We start from the raw sequence: 18990 nt of genomic DNA, 5'->3' as shown, positions 1-18990 counted from the left end.
CCCCCGCTCCACATCTGGTGTGCTATGGTACTTTTTTATTTAGGTAAATGTGCTGTGGGGCAAAAAAGCTTGGGAAACACTGCATTAGTGCATTGTGGCAATAGCCATGCTAACATGCTAATACACAGTATAATTAGTCTACTACACATTAGTATCACTTAAAAGACTTGCACTGATGCTACTGTGCAGTAGCACCAATTACTGCGCATTAAGTTACTAAACTTAATGCCCAATAATTATGGCACATTAATGCACATGTAGATGTGCTTACTGATTCATGAACTCCCCTCCCTTCAAATTCTAGGACCTGAAAAGTAAACTCTTACATTTGTTTTAAATGTGAAAATAAATAAATCCTAGAATGGCTTGCAAGGATTAATAGTAACTGAAAAGTGAAATTACTTCCATTTGTCTGCCTGTATTCATCTGACCTTTTCAAGGCATGCAAATATTGGACTGCCAGAAATCTTCCTATACGAAGTTGAGAAGCCATAAGCATTTCAGTTTGTGTTGGTCCCTTATACATTTCAATTTGTGTTGGCCCCTTATGTGCTAATCTCTGAGGAAACAGAAAGTATTTTTTTCTAATATTTTTTTTACATAACAAAGATTTATTCTTTGAATGCCAAAGCTACACTTGTTCCTAATAGTCATATAATATGAAAAATTTACTTTGTTTGCATTTTGACTGATTTTTTGCAGCATGATATACTTCTACATTTTACAGAAGTCATACATGTTGAAGGAGCAAATTATGCAATATGAAGCTAAGATGTTGTACTATATATTTTAACAGGATAACATCTTGTGCTTAATATCAAAATACTACTGTACTGTTCAGATAAACACATACCGACATATGCAGCAGCTTTTATCTTGTTTCTTACGTATGTATGACTGGCTGGGTTGTCTCCTACTAAAATGACAGTGAGATGAGGTCTCTTGTTCCCAAGGGCTATCCATGATTCTACATCCCTTCGAACTTCCTTATGGACTTGTTTAGCAAGCTTAGCTCCTGAGATAACAGTTGCTTCATCACTATAAAGAAAGAAAGTGAAAGATTAGAAACCACAACAGTTGTTAAATCTAAAATTGCATAATCAGAATATTTAAAATACTGATATCTATTGTGGTCAATGAAAAACCAGTCTATTTCATTCAAGTATCAAAGCACTTTTAACCCTTAAAGAGATGGAAAGTTCCCAGTATACACCTAACAGTAGCTCAGGTGAGCTTGGAACCATCACCACTTCTATGCACTGCAAAATGGCCCTGTCCTCTGGTGAATTTCTGGAAAAACATGGGATTGTGGGCAAAACCGGAAATGCTTCTTTTCTACATTCTCCTAAGTTTATCCAGAGTAAGGAATGACCCTGCCCCAGATTTTGTTCAAGGTTATTTGAATTATCCACACCACTCTTAGATCTAGATGTTGCCATTTCTTTGGTTTCTTGAAGACTTGTTGAAATAAGTCTATGTCTGACAATTTCAACTCAGGCTCAGTACCGATAAAACATGAATCCAGGGCAATCCACCTGCATAAACAAGTACCATAGATGGCATGGGTAGCCCCTGTGTGAGGCACATGGAAGGTAATCCATGGAGTCGAAAGTAGAGCAGCTGATTGGGAGGGGAAAGGAATTGGGAAGCACTCAGAGAGAGAAGAGGATTTAATTTGTGGCATGTCTGCTAAAAAGGTTGGCTCCAATTGACATAAGAGATGCTATTTCACAGGATAAAGCAACTCAGGAAACGGACATCTAACAAGCATTGAGTCTGTTCCACATACAAAAAATAATTATATTATGAATTTTTTTCCCTCATTTATAAAGCTTATAATGTTCATGCATTAACAGCTGACAGCTGTCATCAGTTCTTAAAATATGCTAAATTATGAAGTTGAGGTTATAGGTAGTATTAGCAATGGTAGAAGAAAATTGTTGCCACTCTATTCAAACTTCTTATAAGCTAATTTGTTTTACTTATCACTGTGGCAGGGGCACTGAAGTGCCTGCTCCTATAGAAGGACAGGTGTTGGTTTCCGGGGCAACCGCAGGGGTCAGCTGACCAGAAGGGGGCAGAGCCTGGAGTATATAAATAGCCCAGGCTGAAGCCTGGCAGGCAGTTCCCCTCTGGCAGCCAAGGAAAGTAGAGTTCTGTGGAAGCATGCAGAGTTGAGAAGCCTGAGGAGCTTATGGACAAAGATACCAGGTGGAGGCAGCCCTGGTAGGGAGTTGAATGAGAGTTAGCCAGGTTGCTTAGAGTATATGTTGTAGTCCAGGGGCTTAAGTTTTCTGTTTGTAGTTTTATACCACCAGAGGACCGGGTGAGGCTAATAGGGGTTGGAGGAAGCCTCAGTGGGGCTCCACGGCAGGGTGGGGACCCCGGTGGCAGGGAGGGCACGGTACTGAGGGGCATTGACCCCAGCCCTGCAAAAGGGGCATGGTGGATTTAGGGGCCAGGCACGGCTACGGCCACCTGAGCCCCAATTGTGAGGAGTCCCAGAGTGGGCACTGGCAAGAAGCCCAGAGGGTGTTTGCATTAAGCCCTAGGGAGGGCATATAGGAATACAAGCCCCAGGGAGGGCACACAGGAAGAGAAGCCCAATTGCGAGGCAAAGCCCCAGGGAGGGCGTGTGTGGGAGAAGCCCCAGTCAAGGCGGAGCCCCAGAAGGGGGTGCATAGGCAAGGAGCCCAGGGAGGGCATGCGCCCAGAGGCGAGGAGCCTCAGGGAGGGGTGCACAGGCAAGAAGCCCAGAGAGGGCACGATATTCAGGGGGCATTGGCCCCAACCCAGGGGGCACCAGCGAGTGGGTGCCGGCTGCGTGACAAGCCCAGGGGGCACCAGTGTGGGCGCAGAAAGGAAAACCGACCAGATAACATCCGGGACATCTGTGAAGCTTGGGGCATGATACAGGGGAGGTTGAAGCCATGCATTGCCCATAAGGCTGGAGTGCACCAAGTCACTCCATACAGAATAGGGGCCAGGATAAACAGAGCACCGTGTCCAAGGGGACAAAAGGCAGCCTCCGTTATAAAATTAGATAACATCAAAGACATGGCGGGTGAGACAAGGGTGCTTGATCGCCAACTTGGCATGGTAGGGGGTGCCAGGAGAGATCACGGCCGCTCCTAGGTCCCCACGCTGTGACAATCACTAACAGACTTTTTCACAGTGCTTTACATCTGGGCCAGCAGGTTGAAGTCCATCTCAGGCACTTATTACATTTTTATACTTATTTTCAAGCATATTTTTGTTTGTTTCTTTGCAGAAAAGCTGAAGGACACATCATATTCAAAATAAGGGTTTTTTTTTGTTATAGGCAATTCAGCAAAACAAAATAAAACAAACTTGCATCAATGCTCTGGTCTGGAGAAAAAAATCTGGCTAGGCTAAACCAGTTTGTAACAATACAGACATCCCATCTGGACTGATAAAACGCAGGCACATGCCTACAGTGGCTCAAGCTAGAAGCCAAGGGGATCTAGAGCAGCCCTCTCTTCCTTTCCATAGACCCTGGCAGGACACTGAGATTAAGGAGGGTTTTCCCCCTCCTGATCAGACCAGCAAGGAATACAGTGTTTATCACCCCTAATTCAGTGTTTATCAACCCATTAAGAAAACAACTAAGGGACATTGCCAGCTACCTGTTGATTCTGCCTTTATTCCGTCTGCCACAACACAGACCATAGCCAGCATGTGGTCTGCTAGCTAATGCCAAGAGGTGTCTAAGTCAGAAGGGATATGGGGGCAAGGGGAAGCCAGGCAGATGCCTGCAGTCTCTGCCGAGCCCCAGCCAGGGAACAGAGGGGAGGGGCCAGCTCTGCTGTGGAGCAGAGAGCCCTGCCCAGCTCAGAGAGCATGCCAGGATGCTGGGGGAGTCTGGTTTAATTTATACCAGCAAGGGGTCTGGGACAGACGTTGCATAAACTGATTTGACCCAAATCAGTTAAGTTTGATACTACTACATTCAACCAGGTTTATCTCAAATTGGTTTCAGCCATTTTCAAACTGGTTTATGTGCACTGAACATCTGTTCAGTTACAGGTTTAAACGTGTTTCTGATCGCTTAAACCGGTTTATGTGTAATGTCTGTCCTAGCCTTTGTGACTGTCAGTCCAGCTAAAGGGAAAAGAACCCTACTGGAAGCCTACTAGCAATTTGCTCCACTTGATCAGAAAGACAGTAGTATGATTCTAAGCAAGATTCCTTCTCTCTCACACACCTGATTTCCTCCTCCTGCAGGAGAAATACTTTTAAGATATGTATGATATGATATACATAAGATATGTGTTAAGATATGTAGCAGCATAAATGGAGCCAGATATAGCTGGTTTTCTTCTTGTTTTAGCCATTTTCTTTCACTGTATTGTGTGTGGAATTCTACTTATCCTTAGTTACTGAAGTTAGAGTACAGGACACGTGTATTTCATTCTTCTCATTTGTCAGTAGTTTCACTTGGCTGTAGCTCATCCTGTATGTTATAAGCTTTCATAATTATATATTTTTAGTACTGTTTTTTCTTCACATACTCATTATGCCTAGCAAATACCAATGCTCACCTATGCTTAGGAATGCCACGTATGTTTTAAGCTGTGGACACACCTACACAAGATTTTTACTGCAAAGCTTCCTAATTAGCTCCTCAGTAAACATCTCAGCATCTACATGCTTATTAGGCCACAAGAAATGAATAAACTCCGCAGCAAGTTAGTACTTGAAAATACAAATGCTATCCTGATGCAGAGTTTTTTCATGCACAGCAGCACAATATCAGTTAAGTCAGGAAGGCAGACAGCTAGTCAGGGGGTTGGATGTCCAGTAGGCTGGAAGAGGTCAGGAGTCTGCTGGGGGATGGGGAGAAAGCATGACCTGCGGTTGGGTAGTGGGACAGGTGTAACCCACAGGTGAGGTGGGATGCAGGGGCAGGTGCAATCCACAAGGCATAGGGTAGCATGTGAGACCCATGGGTGGGGGGGGCAGGCACAACTGCAGGTGGGATGGGGGCATGGCACAGGCTGGCATGACCTATGGGTGGAGTAGAGGGGGCCGGCATGACCCGCAGGTGGGGCAGGTGTGACCCATGCATGGAGTTGGGTGGCATGCACGACCCATGAGTGGTGGGGGAGCAGGTGCAACTCACGGGAGAAGTGAGGAGGCAGGTACAACCTGCAAGAGGTAAGGGGTAGTTGCAACCCATAGGTGGGGTGGGGGAGGCAGGTGCAATCCATGGGTAGCACGAGCGGGCAAATGCAACCTGTGAGGGGTGGGAGGGCAGGTGCAAACTGCAGGTAGGGCAGACCAAAAGCAGCATGTGCTCAGCAATGGAAACCAATTATGAAGTTGACTAAATTCAGCCAACATGGTGCATGACTATAAAATGTGTGGGCAAACACGCTCATGGAAACCTACCAGTTCCAAATTCAATAACACAAGGCTCAATAGTCAAGTTCCAGAACTAAACAGGTTCAACCACCAGCAAGTATCATCCCTTCCAGATCCATCAACCTGGGGCTTCAGATACTTTTTAAATCCAGGGAAACATCCTACCTGCAAGCCCCAGGCCTGGAGACCTTGGGATTCAGATGCCCCCCAGCAAACCTTGCTTGACCTTAACCAAAAAGCAGCCTATCTGAATAATACATATGATAATGCCCATTAGGTGAGTCTTCTTCACTGCTGACTCTTTTTCTGGTTGTGGTGAGCCAAGTTTTAACTTCCTCTTCATTTCCACAGGCAAACTCTACCTTTCCTTCCCATTTCCTATGATTCACATTTCTTCACTAGCCTTAAATGCCTAGCAAACATCACCAAACAAGGCCCCAAACAGTTCACCCAGAATCCCTGTTGCCCCCACTCTCAGCCTGGTGCATACAATTAGTATGTCCCTGCTCTCCATGAAGTGAAACCAGAGCAGGTTACCCTGTACATCACCTGGTTGCAGTCATGAGAGGGCATGTTAGCACACGGATCTTTCTGGGGAGAGTGGGGAGCACGTGTTACACACACACACTCTCTCTGAAGAGTGCTCAGCTGTGGGGTCACCATGGCTTGAATTGCTGCTGACTCTGGTGACACCCTGCTCAAAGACCTGCATGATAAATCCATGAGCTTTTGGCTTTGGATTAATACCATGCATGGTTTGTACTACATATAAGTAGATGTGCCAAAGCACTGCTCAAAAGTATGTTTATGGAGTACCTGTACTCCAGCACTTTCAAGTATTTGCAGCTACTTTCTAAAAAAGTAACATGCATCAATTTTGGATGAGCTAAGTGCATGGCTACCATGTGCAAATTGCTACAGTCATGTTTAATTTCAAAATTATTGCTTTCAAATTTGCTCCTCACTTCAATGTGCTCATGGAAAGCAGGGTTTGACAACAGGGAGATGCAGAAGGGGCTGTGAGGGGAAACAAGTTGGGGGAAGCAGAGAGCAAAGGGGCTACCTGACCCCTCAGATTTATATCCCTGCTGTAGCAGTGGGAAAGGGACAAATTCAAGCCAAACCTCCAATAATAGAATTATTGGAGAGGGGTCATTTTTAGGGGTGCACTGATATTTTGGGGGCTGATAGCTGATATTTAAGGAGGCATATCGGCCGATACGAATCCAATTTTAGATACAACTGTGTGCAGCTTGTAAGTCTGTTGTGGTGGAAGGGGACAAGGGAGGGAAGGGGCGTGGGGGGGCAAATAAACACCCCCCACAGTGAGGGAGGGAGTGGGCAGGGACAGACACTGCCTCGCTGAGGTGGGGTGGGTACAGGACAGAGCCATGGCTCATCAGGAAGGGCAGCTCTTGCTGCTGTGCACATGCTAGAAGGACACTGGGGGGCTGTACCCCTGGATCTGTGTGGGGTGGGTGGGCTGCAGCTGCGGGCTGCAGCCACAGCTGCATCAGGATCTTCTCAGCAGGAGCTGGGCTTGGGGTGGGTGGCGACAGCACCGGGAGAGGGGCTACAGAGGGGGCTGCAGCCACCTCAAATTTCAACATAGACCACCCCCTCCCATAGCGCTGTTTCCACCTGCATAGCACAGCCTTTGTTCAACCTCCCGCCTCCACCTACATGCTGGAAAGAGCCGGGGCTGTGCCAAATGGCAATGCTGGGAGCGGTGCTATGAGAGGGTAGGGGCTATGGGAAAATTTACGGTGGCTGCAGCCCCCTCCCAGCACCACCACTACTCCCCGCCTCAGCCCAGCCCTCACCAAGAAGAGCCTGGTGCAGCCTCAGCTTCAGCCCACAGCTACAGCCTGCCTACCTCACCCCACACAAATCCAGGGGCACATGCCCCCCCCCCCATGCCCTCTGCAGCGGGAACCACTTCCCCCGCCCAGCGAGTTGCTACTCTGTCTTCCACCCCAACCTGGCTGGGCAGTGCCTGCCCTCTCTCTCCCCTCACTGAAGGGGGCATTGATCTTCCCCCCCCCACTACAACAGACTCATCAGCCACATGCTACTGGGCTCTGCTTCTCGCTGCCTGCATGCTATGGTGCAGCTGTGCACACACACAGGCATTTTTGGCCACAGTATCAGCCACTTCAGGCCAATTTCCAATACAGCCCATTTTCTTTATATTGGTACCGCTCCAATATCAGACTGATGTATAGGTGCACCTCTAGTCATTTTATAATCAGTACAATATACATTATATATTTTCTAATCTAACCCATTGCCTACATGTGAAGACATCTTAATTACAAAAAATAAAAACCCTCAGATTATAATAGCAAAGGTACAAAGAATAAACATCTTGAATCTAACATGAGCAAATTTATTTATTTGAATATTAAGAAGTAATAGGGTTGTACTTGTTAAGTGTCGGTGCAGGAAAGGAAAAGAAATCTTCATTTGTATGACTGTTTTACAATGAATCAGACCACTGCTGGCTATTTCAAGGGTTTTTACTTTATTATTCCTTAAACTCAATGCTGTATCTGACATTTTCTTTTTTTATTTAGGTTTTGTCTGATACACAGAACTAGTACATTAGGACAAGAGAAACATTACTAATAATATCTTGGCCTTACATAGCTTCAGTGGAACTAGGATTTACTCTGGTAGTCCAGGAGTAATATACAAAGTCAATATATATTAGAAAGCTGTACTATTAATCTGATTTGTACAATGCATATTTCAACCTTTGGTTTAAAATTACTTAAAAGAAATTTGAAAGAAAAATAGTGACTTAATTTCTGCTTTTTATTATATTTGGTGAAATAAATTGCTTAGTTTCTTGTGGCAGGAAAGGACGCACTTTTTTTGTCCTATTTACTCCGCACATTTGATATAAAACCACTCCTCAGTTTCTTCTGTAAATATACGTGAAGAAAAATAAAAAAATCCCAATGCAATATAGAGTCATTTTTTCAATACCAGCATTTAAACAAAACTTTCAAGAAGGACCACCAGGTACATCTACACGTGTCCCTGACCGTACAGTTGTTACTGTGCAGTCTTGCACAGTAACCACAGTTACTGCCCAGTCCCAGCGGCGCACAGATCTTTTCTAACTCTACACTGTAGTAGCAGCAAGTTACTGCGCAGTAGCATCGCTGTCATGGTTTGTGTTCGCGGATGCCATGTCACTGTAGCAACAAGCTATATCACCATAGCTCATCACTATGATGACATGGAATCTCATATATGCACCCACTGTCAAGGTCTTTGGATTAAAAAAAAAAAGATGGATTTTAAGTAGAGGTATGCTGATTTTAGTCTTTTGAGTTCAATTTCTTGTTTTGGAGTCTCTCAGTTGAAAGAACAAGGTATTTATTTAGAAAAACCAATTATTTCCTCTAATAGTGTAGGCTCTTTGTTCTATTGCAGTTACTTATCTATCAGACACTTTCACTTTAATTAAATATGCTTGGAAAAGAAGGTACACTAAGAGCCCTGCCAAATGTTAGAATTACGTTTCAAACACATTAACTTTACTATAAATTGTAATATGCTACACACACCCCCTATTATTGACACACTAAACAGGGCAAACCAGCCTCAAAGATGCTACATCTTTACAGCTGGCTCGAATCAAACCTTAAATTGAATGTTTAATATTTTCTGGTCCAACTCAGCTGAGTGCCTAGATTATCATGGGGCAGGCCCAAGTCTTTAGAAATCGACACAGGAACCCAAGATAAAGAAAAGCTCTCTGATCTTGGATCTCTGCATTTCAGGCTTTTAAATAATAATACCTGCAGCCTAGCTGGGCAGCACATGGCAGTTTTAAAGCCTCCAGGGAGGCTCTCCTCATCCTGGTTTCCAGCACCTGGTGATTTTATAAACCCATGTGTGAGGATTTAAAGGCCCAGAGCAGGGGAAACACATGGGCCCCCCCTGCTTGGCACTTGCAGACCTATGCCCCAGGTTTCCCCTGCAGAGGCGGCTTAGGGCAGGCACATGTTTAAAAGGTGCACAGTGGAGGAAACGTATGGGCTACCCCCACTGTGCATTTGCTGACTTGGCCCTGGGCAGCCCTTGGGCATGGATTTGCAAAAGCCAGGCAGCAGGAGTCCATGAGCTTCTCCCTCTCTGCACCTTTAAATGCATACCCTAGCCATGTGTGACATGGCAAGACATGTGATTATGGGGATTAGATCCCATTGTACCATCAAATTAATACAAAAATTGTCGATAATTTAAGGGACAGTGAAAAGCACTAAAATCAAAAGAGACTATAGATACATGCACAGTTTTCTATGAAGATTAAGCCAAACTGAATGCAAGTTAGAGGTGTGAAGGGTTAAACAAGTCACCATTTAACCAATAAGCCCAGTGATAACCAGTTATTTTACTGGTTATAATTTAGTGCTGGGTAGGGTGCAGTCCAGCAGGTAAGGGGCAGGGGGAGGGAAGCTATGCTGTCCCTCAGCAGGAACCAGAAGATGGCAGGGCAGGAAGGAGGGAGAAGCGAGGAGGAGGGGTGAGGGGGAACTAATACCCATAGAGCCTATGAGGTTAAAGAAAACCATGGGAAGCCTAATGAGCTATCAGTTAAGTAATTAGCTGCTCTTTCAGAAACAGCTCCCAGCAGCAGCCATATCTGAGCTGCTGTGTTATTGATCAATCGATATAATTAGAGGAGGTTATATGAATAATGTTTAAAAATATCTACATCCCTAATGCAAATGAATAAAATATTTTAACATATTTTATATTATTACTTGACAATATTCCTTTAATTATCAAAAACAAGTCTAAGAACATATGGGGAAGGACACAGTGGTGAATTCTGGAAGATGGAATCTCTTCTCTCTGCTGGTCCTAGAAGAGAAAAGAGAAACCAATAAGCATAAACAAACTGCTTTGTATCCTTGCATAACACACCATTCAATTTGGAACCTGATAATCTGCTTCAAGGCAACTATTTAAATGAATGATGTTTTATTCAGAAATACACCACTGTTACCACTTCTGCATTCTGGAAATTCTCATGATGAAGCATTTTTTTTCCAAACATATCTAAACTGGCAACTTATGAGCCTCTCACTAAGTCTACAAAATTGTTCCAAGTGAGCCTTCAAAATTATAGTGGTTTAAGCAAAAATTGTAAGCCAGTTCTTCGATTTTCATATCAATATGAAAATCAGAAGACACTATTATTGTTTAATATTCAGGAAAAGATATAATTCTTCCAAAATGTTTTCCATTTGACACATATTTTAAGATTAGTCTATATCCCTTCCCATCTGCAGAAAACATCCTGGAAAAACTGCAAGGAAATAACTGCACTGACAGCAAGAAAACCATAACTTCTAGTGTTCATCTAAAATAGGAAATGTATGTTGGTTTTTGGTATTACTTTAAGAACATGCTTTCTGCTAATTACTTGCCCATGACTTATAAAACAGACACTTACGGAGCACATTCCTTTGAATATGTGACTGTTGTTAATACTAAAAAATGATAAGAGAGATGGTAAGTAATAGGCTATTGAAAACACACACCACACACATGCATGCATTACTTGCTTTCATATAAAAAAAGCCATTCAAAATTAGTTCATCTTCTCATATGACACCATAGGAAAGTAAATCACTTAAGTAAAATAGAAAGCATGGGCTGCTGCTGAAAAATACTGGGACTTTCTGAACTTAAGTAGCATGACCGCTTGCATGTGACTTTTTAAAATACATTCTTCTGAAGAAGCCTAGGTTTACCTCATAATTGAGGCAATGACTTGAAAACTACAATAGTCAGCAAATACGGTCTGTCCTTCATGACATCTGAGCTGAAAAAAACCCATTTTATCTCAGTTGGCCATTTAATTCGAACTGATGAGTACCTTCAGGGTATTGTTTAAATAGAAAACTTACACTGAAAATTCTAATATATTGCCATCTTTCTGCAGCACCACGATACTCTCAAAGTATTTTCTTCCTTTTAATGTAAGAAGGTAGGATAGGGTGGCACCTCAGAGACTAATTGGGTCAGAAAGGCTTTCATAGGCAACAACCTACTTCATCACATGCTGAAATGCTTTCTCTTACAAGCAGTTTCTTGGACTTTTCAACAGGAATGGGATGTTAAACAGTTTTAGTTTTTTTAAAGCATAACAACAGTTTAACACTTCCTGTTCAGATCAAAACCTAAACAACTGACTCCAGATATTTAAACATACATATTTTGTAACAATCTAGACATGCCACAAAAATATCAGCTCTTCAGAAAAGGAATATCAAATTTCACTTGTACACCCTGAAGAAGTCGTTTAAACCTCACCATCAAAGAAGCCCTTCTGTTAGGCTTTAATCTACACGGGACAGCTGTGCTAGTGATAGGGTAAAAATGCCCTCCCATCCCATCCTGCCCCATTCCATCACAGTTGATATGAGAGGTGTTTTTTCTGCTTGCCTGAAACCTTTTCCCAAGTAAAGCGAGTTAAACCAAAAAAAGCTACTTCAATACTGGACAAAATGTATATAGTCACTATACTAATGTAACTAAAACAGTTTAGGTTCTGCTAAAATAAAAGAGAGGTCCATGTAGACAAGGACTCACTTCTTTTTAAAATCTGGAGAAAGCCCAGAATGGGGGGAAATGTTCTCTTAGGTTTGGAAAGCATGTGTAATTTCACAGCACTGCTAAACATGCACTGAGTGTTTCTTGTTGTATGTAATAACTCCAAAACAGTATCAGAGAAAAAGGTGAGTGGGGAATCAGAGAAGGACTAGAAATCTAGGAGCTCTCATGCATTCGATTCTGTCCCCACAGGAACCGTTTCTGACTTACCCTGGCATGAACCAGGGAACGCCATTTGCCAATGCCAGTACTTAAACTACAGGGGTGTAGGTTGTAGCCGTGTTGGTCTCAGGACGTAGGCAGACGAGGTTCTTTGGGTCAATCTGATCTCTTTTATTAGACCAACTTAAATAGTTGGAAGAAAAATTTTTGGCAAGCCTTCAGGTTTAAAAACCCTTTGACAGGCTAAGGAAGTATCTGCAGTACCTGGATGGCACGAAGAGTATTTAAACTAGGTGGTCAGAGTGCCTTTTTTCAGGGCCCCCAAAATTAGAGCACTGGCAATGCTCCCCATGTTATTATACATCTCATAATATTTGATGCGATTTTGGGGGTTGGGTTTCTTTGGGGTTTTTTTTCTTTCAGCCTCAATGCCTCAGCTGGGGGAGTCAGAAAGCACAGGAGAATTTGGCTTCCGTATCAGCCGTCCAAGCCTGGACCTAGCAGAGGAGCCGGGAAGGACAGCAAGCCGGGCTGAACACCACCTCCGGGCTCGTGTGCAGCGACAAAGGACGCCGGGCTTGGGGCCCCCAGTCCTGAGGGCCTTCCCCGGCCTGGGAGCGGTGTGGCCCAGCCCCTCCCCCCGCGCGCTCTGCAGCTCCAACGTTCCCCGCAGCCGTTGGCAGTTAACCGCCGCCCGCCCAAGCAACCGGGCTGGGCCGGAGCTCGAAGCAGGCCTCGCGGGGGTAGTACCTGGCGGCGCTGCGGGCGGCGCTGCTGCTGCTGTAGCCGGCGGCCCTAGAAACTCCGGGCAGCGCGCTCCATCGCCGCAGCCGGAGCAAGCAGGAGGGCAGCAGGGAGGAACCGGCGGCTGCCGCCATGTCTGCCCCGCCTCTCGCCGCAGCATCCCTCCGCGCAGCTCGGCGGGAGGAGCCGGGACCCGCCCCGGCCACGATGGGGCGGCGCGGCCCTAAGGTACCGACTGGCCCCTGAGGACAGATCCCGGGCGGAGGAGAAAGGGGAGGCATCTGCTCTCGGGGACAGCCGCGATGTAATGAAAAGCCGCCGAAAAAAGGGGCGAGGCGGGAGCGGTGACCTCCAGGCGCACTTCCCTGCCCCGGGGCCTGCTGTTTACATGAGGCTCCTTATTACTGCTTCCTTTCCCAGAGTCGCTCTTGCCACCGTTACAGGTTGTTAGCAAGGAACTGACCATGCCAGAGAGTTAGAATGTCTTCCAAAAATGCGAGTTTCCTAACAAAAGCGTAATTGACTGTCGCCTGTCAAGCCTATTGCTCGGAAACAGCAGCTGGGAATCTTTGGTGACACATAGGGGTGCACATGTGTCCCCCCCAAGATTGGCCACTACCAGTGCTGCCAACAGCACCTGTGGGCAATCACCACTTGCCTCCCCGCTGCGGCTGACACCACTGGCAGCGTCTGCATGCAGTTGCTGATCACCACTGGCCATTGCCAACACTGCCAGTGGCATCCACGGGTGGTCACAGATCACCAGTCGGCACTCGCCATCCCCGCTCGCTGCCACACCACAACACCGCCACCTGTGGGCAGTCACTGTGCCCCCCCTCCCCAGCCTCGGGAGGCACTGGATGCTCGTGGCTGGGATTACCTGTGTGGTGTGTTTCACTCCAGATCTAACAACGGTTTCATTATACCCTGTATGAACCTGTCTCTTTGCCCTTAGCGCTGTAGGCCAACAAATTCTGGTTTTAGACAATGCTGTGTCCCCCAAATCATTTGCATCCCACACAACAAAGGAGAAAGATGAAGAACACAGCTCCACTGAATTCCCATTTGCAGAGGGACTTAGCTGCCTTAGTCTGGCCTCTTTGCTGTGCTGAGCAAGCCTGCACTAGGCCCACCCAGGAAACGATTTGAATGGACAGGGCTCAGCTCATGCTGCGTGCTGCAGGCCAGATGTAATCAGTTGGTGGGGGGGGATCCAGCCCATGGGTTGTGTTTTGCCCACCCGGCTTTAGAGAGGTATTTGATAAGACAATCAGCAAGTATCCATCCTTCACTGGTGGTTGAACCAGGGATACCTGCAAGCGGTTTTCAAAGCACTTTGTTTTGTTTGTTTTTGTATCACAATGTTAGTAAATTGGTGCATGTGGGGAACTCCATGGGGTGCTGGAGCTTCATGGGCCTGTTGGGATGTATCAGGCTGGCCACACTTTTGTGTGCCTCCTGATCATCTGGGAAGGACAGAAAGGTCCCTAATTAAAGCTGTTTGGAAAACTTTATTTCTGACTTGGACCCTGGTTTCATAACTCTGGTGCCTGGTCCTGTTCTGTCTCCTGGCTTCCTGGTTGTTGGTGTTGGCTTGATATGACTTAATCAGCTTCCAAACTTCAGGTCTTACTGTTGGATCTGGCCACCTACATCTTTGCTTAACAGAAATCATGAAATAGTCAAACCCTTAAACATAGGATGTGTAAAAAGTAACCACCAGAGGGCAGCAAATACTTCCTTTCATGTAATCTGCTAATTAAATGTCTTTAAGAGTCAGCAGTGTTTTGAGGCACAGTGCCAAAAACATTTCAAACCTCAATGTTGGCATACCAAGGGCAGATGGTGGAGGAGCCATGAGGGGCCTGATCCTTGTTGTGGCAATGCAGCCTGGGCCCCTTCCCTGCAGTCCACCCCGAGGCACATGCACCAAGCAAAATGTTCAAGTGTTGTAATGCTTTCGAAAGGCAATCCCTGGCACAGGTGCCAGAGTGTGTCAACCTCTGTCTTAGGCCCTCATTTTTGTCGGGCTGGAACCTCCTTGTACCTGGGATGATCCAGGAACTATAGGAGAAGCAAGGGATTTTTTTTCATGGTATGTTTTACTGGGCCAGCTGGATAGCCAGGAGACATGTGTTAGACAAGCTTTTGGGCACAAACTGCTCTTTCTCAGATCTTAGAAGAGATAATCAAAACAGACCCTAAGTGACATATGAACAGTTCTTGTGAAACACTCTTGATAAACATTATTGCTTCAAAAATCAAAAACCGTATGAAGGGCACAAAAATGGCATTTAAAAGGGCATGCATGTCCATTTTTATATAAGCATTATTAAGTTAAAAAAAATAGAGAAAAATCGCAAGAAATTAGGCCTGCAGATAACATTGCTAATGCTATAAGAACATTTCCCAAAGGACCTTTTTGATAGGTTCTGGCAGAATAGTACAGCTAAACATGCTTGCAGCTGGAGATCACATGGCATACAAAATATCTGAAGATTTCCAAAGTAGCAAATAAATCTCAAGTTCCTCCACAGAAAGTGAAATGCAACTATACAGGCAGTCCTCAGACTTACAAGACAATTGATTCCTGAAAACCGAGCCTTAGGTCGAAAAGCTGTAACTTGGAACCAATTTTCTCATAGGGCACAATATTATAAATGGTGGATTGGTTCCTGACCCAAGGCCCAATACCCTATTTGCACCAAAAATATCCCAGAATTTTATAAGCAATCAATTATAGATGAGTAATATAGCTACAATTATGTATTTATATTGTAAATAGCAATCATATTGATTTGGAAGGACTTTTTTGAGGTGACTGGTGGACTTTTTGAAGGGCTCTTGGGTTGGACTTTTTGAAGGGTTCTTGGCTGGAGTCTTTTCAGGAGTCTTGGCTACAGGTTTTTCTGGAGTTTTGTCCACTTTCTTAAAGAAACTATCCAAGGAAGTTTGGACAAATGTTCTCCAGGGAGATAGGCGATGCAGTGAACTTGTTCGCTGGTGTGGCATCACGTCGGAGTTGAAACTGACATCAGAAAGTTGAAACAGGGTGTCAATTTATAAAAGTTTTAAGTGAAAAACATGGTAACTCGAAATGTTGTGAGTCAAGGACTGCCTGTATTCATGAGGGAGTGACTGGTTTCAGGGGGGGCATAAAGATATAGAATATAAAGTTATCTGTCTTCAAAAATCTTTGTCTGTTTTTCATGTAATCACCAGGTGTCAGTTATCTCAAAAATACATATAGCAATTGGACTGACCAGTGAACATATGGGATCTCATTTTATAATTGTTTCTTAATTGATTTTCTGCATTTAACAATAATAAACAATGCAGGCACTACTTTAAGCCAAAGGTTCTCAACCTTTGGGACTTGAGGCACCCCTCCCTAACTTTTGTGAATTGAGTGGCACCCAACTTCAAAAATGAATTTTTATATTATAGTGCTTTCTTCCATACACATGGGTTGAACAGTAAGTGTATGGGATCATCCAGGCAGGGACAAGCCTGAGCCAGGCTTACCTGCTTATCTCCTCGCACCTCATTCATTTTCTCATACCTCATGGCTAGGGACCTACCAAATTCATGGGCCCCGGTGACTGATTACACAGCTGAAATACTGTCCCCTCCTCCCCCCCCACACACCAATTTCATGGCCGTATCACAGCTGGGGCTGCCATTTTGAAGGCAGAGCAAAGCAGCCCCCCTATGCCTTTGATTGGCTGAGGGGTGCTGCAAGTCCCACCCTTCTCAGGCATTGATTGATTGCCATAGCTTAGGAGCAGGCAAAATACAGCCTGCAGGCCAGATCCAGCCTGCCAACTGGATGGATCCAGCCCACAACTGCCCCTTCAGTGCTCTACATTGGGCTGAGCCCCACCTGCTCCCCCTGGGGCACCCAACACTGTACTCCTGCTAGCCCCGGTCCCAGCCAGCACTCGGGTTTCGGCAGGACTGTCCCCAGTACGGCTGCAATGAGGCAGATGTCCCTGTGCTCTCCTCACCTTCAGCAGGAGCCATTAGGCTAAAGCTTCTCCCCACACCTGGGCAGGGGCAGGAGTGGAAGGAGAAGCAGCCACTGGAGGCAAAGGGAGCACAGCAGCACTTGGCTGGCTGCTGCTACACTGGGACCAGCTCCACTGGAAGCTGGCCGGAGCCAGCAGGGCTGTGTTGCTCCCTTACCCTCTAGCTGTGGCTCTTGCTTCTGCACTGCACTGTGTCACTCTGGGTGGGTGGGCAGGGGGAGGAGCTTCAGCTGGACAGCTACTGCCCAGTGCATGGAGATCCAGCTCCAGCTGCTGGCCACCTTCTACCCTCTCTGCCCGCCTGCAGGGGTTGCTCATCGTGGCGAATGGGCCAAGTGGGTGAAAGGTGGCTGGGAACTAGAGCCAGAGCTTCATGCTCTGGGCAGGTTCCTCCTGGCTGAAGCTTCCCACACACCTACCCAGAATGGCATAGCAGAGGCAGGAGCAGCAGCAGCCACAGCTACAGGCAAGGGGAGCAGAATAGCACCACCAATGCTGGCCAGCACGTGGTTTCTGGTGCGGCTGCAGCCGGCCAGGTGCTGCTCTGGTCCCCTTGCCTCCTGGTGACAGTGTGAACCCAGCCAGCTGCAGCCACACTGGGAACAGCCAGGATCTGGGCTGGGACTGGGGCAGGTAGGTGTGGGTGGGAGCACAGCACTGGCTGCCCTGGATGGGTCTCAGCCCCACGTGAAGCACTGCAGGGACAGCTGCCAACAGGGCAAGCTCTGCTGCATGTGCCCCCTGCCTCCCTTTCCCTCCCCTCACCCCTGACTGGCTCCCAGACAACCCCCCACCTAAACACACACAATCCCTCCACATACCCCCATACACTCCCCCCCTTCCCCCACAGCTGGGTCCCAGGCAGCCCCCCGCCCACACATGTACACACCCCCTCCAGACACCCCCTGCTCCCTCCACAGGACAGGGCATGCAGGGAACGGACTGCTTCTGTCTTGCTCCCGAACACTGCTTCTCACTAACCCAAAGCCCCATAGGGAGTTTTGGTGAGTTGTTGTGGGGGATGAGGGGTGACCCCTCCCATTCTGAAGATAGAGAGATGGAAACTTTTCCTGCCTCTCTCTTCCCCTTGCCCCCCACTTCAGAAGATGGGTAGTCTGCCTTTCCCCCCCGCTTTCCTCCCTCCCTCTCCTCCCCACACCCTTCTAAGAGACAGCTTTTTTGCCAACTTTTTGAACATAGCCAGTCCCCCATGCTTTTTCACAGGGAACAAGCTATTTCATTGGAGACTGCCAATTAAAACAATTTCTGTGAAATCCATGAATTCATGTATTTGGGAGGCAGAGCCATCACCAGGGGTATGTGGGGCCTGAAGCATATCAGCCTGTGCAGGGCTGGGGGTTGGCAAGTGGCTGGAGCACGAAGATGACGGCACGTGGCAGCCGCAGCAGAGCTGGCGGTGTGTGGCAGCTGCAGCAGGGCCTGTACAACACTATCTGTGGGGCCCCCCCAAAGCGTGGGGCCTGGGCTAGTTGCCCCGATTTGCTGCCCCCCATCCCCCTCCCAGGGCCAGCCCTTTTGGTAGGTCCCTACTCATGGTATCCTTCAAAGGGTTTGGTGACACCTGGGTTGAGAATCCACAGGGCAGAAAGTGGATCTGGCTAACTATAGGCCCATCAGCCTGACTTCTATCCTGGGGAAGATTTTAGAAAAATTTATTAAAGAGTCCATCCTTAATGGACTGGCCGACGCCAACATCCTAAGGGATAGCCAGCATAGGTTTGTTGCAGGTAGGTCTTGCTTGACCAATCTCATCTTCTACGACAAGGTGACCTATCACTTGGACAAGGGAGAAGAGATTGATGTCATGTAATTTGACTTCAAAAAAGCCTTCGATCTGGTATCCCATGATCACCTCTTGAAGAAACTGGCCAATTGTGGCCTTGGGTCCACCACGATCCACTGGCTGGGAAATTACCACCTCAGAGGGTGGTAATTGACAGAAGTCACTCATCATGGTGCCCTGTGACCAGTGGGGTCCCCCAAGGCTCTGTCCTTGGACCCATATTGTTCA

At 46.4% G+C, this 18990-nt stretch overlaps 1 protein-coding gene and 1 long non-coding RNA gene across 2 annotated transcripts in view; both read right to left on the bottom strand.

Moving 5' to 3' along the window:
• MTHFD2L (methylenetetrahydrofolate dehydrogenase (NADP+ dependent) 2-like) overlaps window positions 1-14865 on the bottom strand; it is a 60637-nt gene extending 45772 nt beyond the window's left edge. Inside the window, exons 1-2 of the mRNA XM_019534294.1 lie at window positions 12937-14865; window positions 854-1038 (exon numbers count right to left, since the gene is read on the bottom strand). Of these exons, the coding sequence (XP_019389839.1) occupies window positions 854-1038; window positions 12937-13211 (460 nt within the window). The 5' untranslated portion in view covers window positions 13212-14865. The remainder of the gene's footprint in view (window positions 1-853; window positions 1039-12936) is intronic.
• On the bottom strand, window positions 10126-12779 carry LOC109309510. Its single transcript, XR_002100935.1, has 2 exons — window positions 12644-12779; window positions 10126-10266 (listed from the first exon to the last, which is right to left on the bottom strand). It is a non-coding gene; the product is annotated as an uncharacterized LOC109309510 (long non-coding RNA).
• Window positions 14866-18990: the final 4125 nt, after the last annotated feature.

This window comes from Crocodylus porosus, unplaced genomic scaffold, assembly GCF_001723895.1.
Source record: "Crocodylus porosus isolate Cpor-Errol unplaced genomic scaffold, CroPor_comp1, whole genome shotgun sequence".
In the NCBI taxonomy this organism is placed as follows: Eukaryota; Metazoa; Chordata; order Crocodylia; family Crocodylidae; genus Crocodylus; species Crocodylus porosus.
The sequence above is the reverse complement of the archived record's forward strand: the minus strand, read 5'-3'. Positions and strand labels throughout refer to the sequence as shown.